Source organism: Aedes albopictus, chromosome 3, assembly GCF_035046485.1.
Source record: "Aedes albopictus strain Foshan chromosome 3, AalbF5, whole genome shotgun sequence".
Lineage (NCBI taxonomy): Eukaryota > Metazoa > Arthropoda > Insecta > Diptera > Culicidae > Aedes > Aedes albopictus.
This window is the reverse complement of record NC_085138.1, coordinates 444,535,092-444,542,828: the sequence shown is the minus strand read 5'-3', so window position 1 is coordinate 444,542,828 and position 7,737 is coordinate 444,535,092. Positions and strand designations below refer to the sequence as shown.

General features: G+C 51.3%; 1 protein-coding gene across 1 annotated transcript; it reads right to left on the bottom strand.

The window, feature by feature from the left end:
* Nucleotides 1-1,208: 1,208 nt before the first annotated feature.
* Nucleotides 1,209-7,436, bottom strand: LOC134291078 (uncharacterized). The gene has a single exon (XM_062858361.1). The coding sequence runs from the start codon at nucleotides 7,434-7,436 to the stop codon at nucleotides 1,209-1,211; it is 6,228 nt and encodes a 2,075-aa protein (XP_062714345.1).
* Between the last annotated feature and the right edge of the window lie 301 nt (nucleotides 7,437-7,737).

Genomic DNA, 7,737 nt, shown 5'->3' with positions numbered 1-7,737 from the left:
AATTGCGTCACATGTTCCATGGAGATCCACTGGGTACTGGTGTTACAGAATTTATTTTGGCAATATTTGGATTGGCACTGATGTTATACGCAAAAGTTGTTTTAAAGTGATCAATTTGACCCCGGATTACGGTACTGACATTGAAGGCCGTGCCAGTTTCATCGGAAAACCATGCTCTATCATTATCTGTCAAAACTCGTTTCTCTTCACTGAATCGAACGTTACCTTGAAATCAATAAATAAACATGTGAGGCAAGTTTGTCTATCAAGAATTTGTCGCAGAGTAAACATTTGTTCGGTACTCACGGAAAAGAGCTTGGTATTCACCGTAAGAAGCGGAGTGCGAACAAATGAAACTGCTGTGCCGTTCACAAGAAACACGGAAGTTCTACCAGAAGCTCAAGGCATCTCGCAAAGGCTTTGTATCGCGAGCCGAAATGTGCAGGGATAAGGACGGAAGCATCTTGACGGACCGACGTGAGGTGATCAAAAGGTGGAAGCAGCACTACGACGAACACTTGAGTGGTGTGGGGAGCACAGGTATGGAGGACCAAGACAGCGGAAGAAATGACTACATTAGTACAGCAGGGAGCAACAAAGAGCCAACATGCACGTTGAGGGAAGTTAACGGACAACGGGCCAGATCTTCACCGTACGGCAAATCCTCCAAAAAGTTGTAACTGATCACTGAGCCAAATAGTCTGTAAGATGTTCTTAGAACTATCATAAACCAATTTGAAAGGTATTAGGCTTTGTGACGGTTCTTGAAGCCCCTACAAGACTAATGGGTCATCAAAATGTCACGTTTCTTCTGAATATTTCGGTGGCCGCTCCCAGTAAATCATTCAGTTCGTTCATTGAGAAATTATTTTTGGCTACCACTGACAGCACCGAGCTGGTACTGTGTACTGCAAGTGTTGGAACGTTTTCGGATTCCTTAGTTGTAGCACGCCGTTTTTAGGTTAAATTTAGCGAGCTCAAATCTGTATTTCATTATAGATACTTGTTAGGATACAAATATAATTTTAAGGAAAATAGGTAACTTACAATTGGTCTCCTTTGGTTTTATTAATTTCAATTCAACAGGATGACAGCATGGGTTTATTTTACGTATAATTTTCACTAATAATTCACTCTACCCTTTTTGTACTATCAAAGAAGTGGTTTGAGAAAGATGACTAGTCAAATCGGGAGTCAGATGATTTCTGTCAATATTTGACACCTGACTGTTGGGGAAGTGTTGGTGACATGAAACAGTGTTGTGCGCTATCAGTTGGCAGTGGCGTAGGGTTGCCCCCAACATCCCCCGACCCGTAATGCACGTCCGGCGCTTCCGGTGGTACTGCGTTACTCTCAACTCCTCCATCATCCGCTACCTTGACATCCAGAATGGCAACCTTGGTTACAGGTCGCCGTAGCACTCCTCCAGAGGTCTCCACAAGTACCTGCCTGCAACGCCCGTCTCGTCCTTGGATAGCGGAAATGATCCGCCCACGAAGCCACCCGTTCCGGACCGAAGGATCTACAACGACCGCCAGATCTCCAACCTTTGGTTCCTTCGCTTCGTCATACCACTTGGTACGTCCAGAGATAGTCGGGAGGTACTCGCGCACCCATCTCTGCCAGAATTGATTCACTAGGTTCGTCGTGAGTCGCCAGTTGGTTCTAAGGGACTCTGGACGTTCTGGGATGGCCATCGGAGGTTGAGCAACTCCCTGCGAGCTCAGCAAAAGAAAATGGTTTGGAGTAAGAGCGGCTTGAGCTTCTGACTCCAGAGGTACAAAAGTCAATGGTCTGGTGTTCACTATCCCTTCTGCTTCGATCATAAGTGTGAGTAGAGTCTCGTCGTCCGGATTTCTGGTCGTCGACAGGGCCGAAAAGGCAACTTTGATGGACCTAACGAGCCTCTCCCACGATCCGCCCATGTGAGGTGCTGACGGTGGGTTAAACACCCACTTGGTGACTGCATTGGTGAAGACGGCTGACAGTTGCTGGTTCATTCCTTGGATCTGCTGTCGGAGCTCGCGGCTGGCGCCTAGGAAATTGGTACCATTGTCGCTCCTGATCTCCAAAGGTGCTCCTCGTCGCACGACAAACCTCCGTATTGCCATCTTGCAAGCCTCGGTGGACAGCGAATGCACAACCTCTAGGTGAACGGCCCTGACAGTGAGGCATGTAAATAGTGCCACCCATCGCTTGACTAGAGAGCGTCCAACCTTGACCTGAATGGGGCCGAAGTAGTCTAGCCCAACGAAACTGAAGGGGCGAGTATATGGACTGAGGCGTGCATCTGGTAGCGGTGCCTCACGCGGACACGTTGGCTTGGCCTTGGACACCTTACACTGCACACAGGTCTTTGTCTGATTCCGCACTAACGCGCGTAGACACGGAACGTGGAACCGCTGGCGCACTTCGTTGATCACGGTCTCGACGTTTCCGTGAAGGTAGCACCGATGGTACCACTCGACGACCAGTTTAGTAAGCCGATGTCCTTTCGGAAGAATTATGGGAAACTTGGTTTCGAACGGTACGAAGATTGCTCCAGCGATTCGTGTATCCATTCGGGCTACTCCAACTTCATCGATGAACGGTGACAGTTTGTAGATTTTACTGGATCTGTTCAACTTCAGCTTCTGTCCTTCCTTCGCCTTCAACAGCTGAATCATCTCTTCCGGGAACTGCTCTTGCTGCACTAGCCGCCAGATTGCGTTTTCCGCTTTATTTAGTTCTTCGTGCGTGACGTGCGAGCTCTGTAACGGCAGCTTCGTCGCCTTCCGCCGGCAATTGTCTGCGAAGCGATAGATGTAGGCAACAGTCCGTTTTAGCCTTTCGAATTTAGAGAAGCGGCTCCAGGCGATGACCTCACAAGGCTCCGGCGTAAGGTGAACGTGACACGGTCTGATCTCGACGATTGTTGCTTCGGGTTCAGCCTGGCGTGGCCACGATTCTTCAGACTTCCACAGGAAGTCCGGACCTCTAAACCAACGGCTGTCAGTTTTCAAATTTGGTCCACTGGCCCACTTTGTGCCGTCGTCTGCGACATTAGCCTTCGATGGAACGTACCGCCACTCTACTGGATTTGATTTGGAGAGAATTTCCCCTATTCTGCAGGCGACGAATTGTCGGTAGCGCCTATGGTCGGAATGAATCCAAGAGAGGACGGTCTTCGAATCGGTCCAGAACACTCGCTGAGATATCGGCAGGCTGTGACTGTTGCAAAGTGTTTTCATAAGCCTACAGCCTATCAATGCTGCCTGGAGCTCTAGTCTCGGTATCGAGAGGGCTTTTATCGGAGCTACTTTCGCTTTTCCTCCGACAAGTGCGCAGTGATACTCTCCGCGGATAGTGGCCCTGAAGTAGGCGACGCACGCATAGGCAGTCTCGCTGCCATCGACGAAAACATGGAGCTGCAGATTTTCAATGTCCGACGCCGTCACGCCCGGAAAATAGGCGCGTGGTATTCGTACCTCTTTCAGCTCCTTGAACTTTGCGGTCCACAAACACCATCGCTCCAGAATCTGCCCATCTACCGTGTCGTCCCATCCTGCTTTCGTACGCCAGATGTCCTGGATAATGATGCGACCGTGGATGAGGAAGTGGGAAAGAAGCCCAAGCGGATCGAACTGGCTCATTACATATCGCAGAATGCTTCGCTTGGTGGGGTTTACTTCCATGTCGGTTTCGCTGGAGAATACAAGCACGTCCTCAGTTGCCTTCCACTGCATGCCCAGAACACGTTCTATCTGAGCACTGCCTGGAGCTCCGCCATCGCTGACGATCTTCGTTGGTGTAGTGTCGGATTCCCCGACCCGTTGGAGAACTGCGGACGAGTTCGAGAGCCAATTGCGGATGATGAATCCGCCACGTCGATGCACTAGCTTGACCTCCTCTACGACCTGACACGCTTCTTCTTCGTTGTCGAAACTTTGCAGGTAATCGTCGACGTAATGTCGGCGCACAATCGCTTCTGCTGCTCTCGGGTATTCCTCTGCGTTTTCGCTTGCATTCACGTTTTTCACGTATTGCGCCGAGCATGGGGAGCTGGTGGAGCCGAATGTCGCTACGTCGATAACGAAGGTCTTTGGGGAATGGCTGGTGTCTCCGGACCAGAGAAAAAGCTGACTGTATCGGTCTTCTGGTCGGATTTTCAGTTGATGGAACATTTCCATAATATCTCCCACCACTGCTACCTTTCGCTCCCGAAATCCGCAGAGAACATCCGGTAGTGGTTGAACCAAATCCGGTCCTTTCAGCAACATGCTGTTCAGGGAAACACCGTCCACCGTTGCCGCCGCGTCCCACACGATTCGGATCTTGTTTGGCTTCTTCGGGTTCCGCACTATTCCGACGGGAAGATACCACAACCGTCTTGGGTCGGCCGTCGCCAGCTCCTCCTCCGTCGCCTCGTGGATGTAGCCCTTCTGCTGATACTGCGCTATCTGACGCTGGACGTTCTCGAATAAGGCTGGATCAGCAATGAAGCGCTTCTCCAAGCAGCGTAACCGTCGTGCAGCCATGGCGTAGTTATCGGGGAACTCCACGTGATCGTAGCGCCACAGAAGCCCGGTCTCGAATCCGCCTTCGACTCGCCTCGTTGTCTGCTCCAGTAGTGTCCTTGCCCGCTTGTCTTCGTCTGATTCAGGACTTCGATCCACCGCAACGCCTACATTATCCACCGTGAAGTACTGCTTCACTAGCTCGTGCAGACTGTTGTCAGAATCGCAACCGCAAATGTGCAGGTTGCAACTCGCGAAATTCGTCCCGTTTGGCATTGATCCGTAGATAGCCCATCCAAGGCGGGTCTTCGCCGCGATCGGTTCTCCTACGCGACCTTCCCGTATTTGCTGAGTGGCGGTGAGATGGGTGTTCTTTGCTCCAATGAGAATTCCTGGAGCCGTAGATTCGAAGTCTGTAACCGGCAGCTTTCGTAGGTGTTCGAACCGGTCAGCGAGCTCGTTGTAGCGCAGCGTCTGTACCGGCAATGCCAGGGATTCTACGGTTCTGACATCCTTCAGCGGATACCGTTTGCCTCCTCCGATTCCGGAAATCTCTACTTCCACTTGGCGCGAACCTTCCTCTTCTCGGCTGATATTGCTCGTCCAGGTTAGGCAAAGACGCATTTCCGCTCCTTCGGCCTGCAAAGCGTCCGCTATGCCCTTCTCCAGCAGTGTAACGGACGATCCTTCATCGATGAAAGCTAATGTTTCTATGCTCCTGCCCTTGCTGAAGAGTCGCACCGGCAACATGCGGAACAACGTGGAGCTATGGGTGTGATGTGCGTTCACGCCTTCGGTAGGGGTGCTGCGTGGCACCACCTCGCTTCCTTGTGGCGTCGACTTGGCTGATGTCGTTGAACTTCCCGAGTCGCTATGTAGAAGTGGATGGTGGCGCATTTGGCAGCCTTGCACGTCACAACGGGCCGTGGATCGACATGGTTTTCTACCATGCTTCCCAAGGCAGATCCGACACAGGAAATGGTCGCGGACAGTTTTCCAGCGGTCGTCTGGATTCATCTTTTTGAAGGCTCCACACTCCTTTACTCGATGATCCGGATCTCCACAGACCAGGCAGGTAATCGACAGTGAGGTCGGCGGTACTGCCTTCGTTGACTCCCCCTTTGGCTTCACAGCTGTCACTGCACCGGATGGTGTAGCATGGGCGTTGACGAAACCTTTCTGCTTTTCTTCCCTTTTCGGTTTCGATCCTTTCGGGTCCAATGTGAGTGTGACTTCGGCGGCCGCCGACACCAGATTGGCCATGTATCGGCTGAATACACGGAGGTCAGCCACCGCAAATTGCCGCTTGAACGTCACCCACTCTAGCTTCAGATTTGCTGGAAGCTTATCCACAAGCTCCTGGAGTAGTACCGGATTCGAAAAATGAAGTACTTGTCCCGCTGCCTCCAGATGCTCACAGAAGTTCTGAACTGCCATCCCAAAGGCCACCACCGTACACAAATTATCCGCTTTTGGTGCCGGAACTTCTCGTACTTTCTGCAGCAGCGCATAGATTATTTGTTCCGGGCGCCCATACAGCATCTGCAACGTCTGCATCACTTGCGGCACCGAAGCAGGCAGCAGCAAACGGCTGCGAACCGCCTCTAGAGCGCCGCCCTTCAAGCACCGCTGAAGTCGGCCAAGATTCTCCACGTTGCTGTAGCCACACGCTTCCGTTGAAGTGTTAAAAGCACTGAAGAACATTGGCCACTCTTCCGAATTGCCAGTGAACACTGGGAGTTCCTTCGGCATAACGTGTCGCGCCGCGAGTTGACGAGCTGTCGGCGCCGCATTATCGATATTCGCGACGGAAGCCATCGGGGCACCAAAGGGTGCTTGCGAAATATGTGGGTTGACTTGAGGAAGACTTGTCGGGAGGGGGAAGGGAGTGTAGGACGAGTGTGCATTTATTGTACTCATTTGGGGATGGACTGGCCCTACACTACAGTTTGCGTATTGGGAACAAGCTACCTGACCTACTGATGCAAAATTGCCTAAGCTAGTCGTTACCTGGTATGGTTGACTTACGTGTACCGATTGCATCGGGTAGTTAACGAACTGTCCGACTGAGCTGATGGATGGTGGTAGAGCCTGGGTGGAGTTGGTGATACCCGTCACTGGATTGACCCAATTGGCTGTAGTGATCGGCGTCGACGATCCCGGACGGTTTGCTCCTCCTCCAGGCTGGAAGTCGTGCATGAAGCTGGTAGCTTGTCCCATCGGATGAATGCTCGTCGGAAGGTGGCTTTGTTGATGAATCGCTTGGCTGGACGACGGTTGGGAAACTGCACCTGAATCTGTCCCGAAGAGCGACACGATTGCTGGGAATGACGTACTTGCTTGCGGGGTGGATTTGATCCCACCAACAGTGGAATGTGGTGGTCTTGTTCCAGAGATCGTTGTCGGAACCGTCACCGCACTCGCCGCCACAGAAATTGGCTGAAATTGGCTAACGGCGAACTGATTCAGTCGATGCATCCAGTCTCCAAGGCCACTGGTATTCCCTTCGCTGCTGGCTGCTTCACCCCTCGCGTTTACGATGTCGTATCTTGCCTTCCAGACTTCCTTCTCCAGTTGCAACTTCCGCTGTTCCAGCTGGGCCGCTTGTTGTAGCTCGATTTCCTTCAACAGAAACGCCTTTCGCTCCTCCAGCAATTCGAGGTTAAGCCGAGCGACATCCCCAAGCGACTCTCCTCTTCGGGGGAAATTGGTCGCTTGCTGCTGCTCGCTACTGACCTGGGCACTGGAGTTTCCTTCGCCGCCGCCGAGTGTTGATTTGGCAACGCATTCTTGGCACTTCCAGTGTTCCTCCTTCTTGCCATCGTCGAAACCCACGCATCCGTAGTGGAACCATTTGCCGCAACCTTCGCACTGCACCATGTCGTCGATGTTATTCGCCAGATCGCACAACTGGCATTCGAAGCGGTCGGTCTCCGGCATCCTGACGAATCCGTTCCGAAATGGTCCTCAATTATTTGAGTTTTGTTGGAACGTTTTCGGATTCCTTAGTTGTAGCACGCCGTTTTTAGGTTAAATTTAGCGAGCTCAAATCTGTATTTCATTATAGATACTTGTTAGGATACAAATATAATTTTAAGGAAAATAGGTAACTTACAATTGGTCTCCTTTGGTTTTATTAATTTCAATTCAACAGGATGACAGCATGGGTTTATTTTACGTATAATTTTCACTAATAATTCACTCTACCCTTTTTGTACTATCAAAGAAGTGGTTTGAGAAA

Coding starts and splice junctions, on each gene's coding strand:
- LOC134291078 (XM_062858361.1), bottom strand. CDS start 7,436: ATGCCGGAGACCGACCGCTTCGAATGCCAGTTGTGCGATCTGGCGAAT.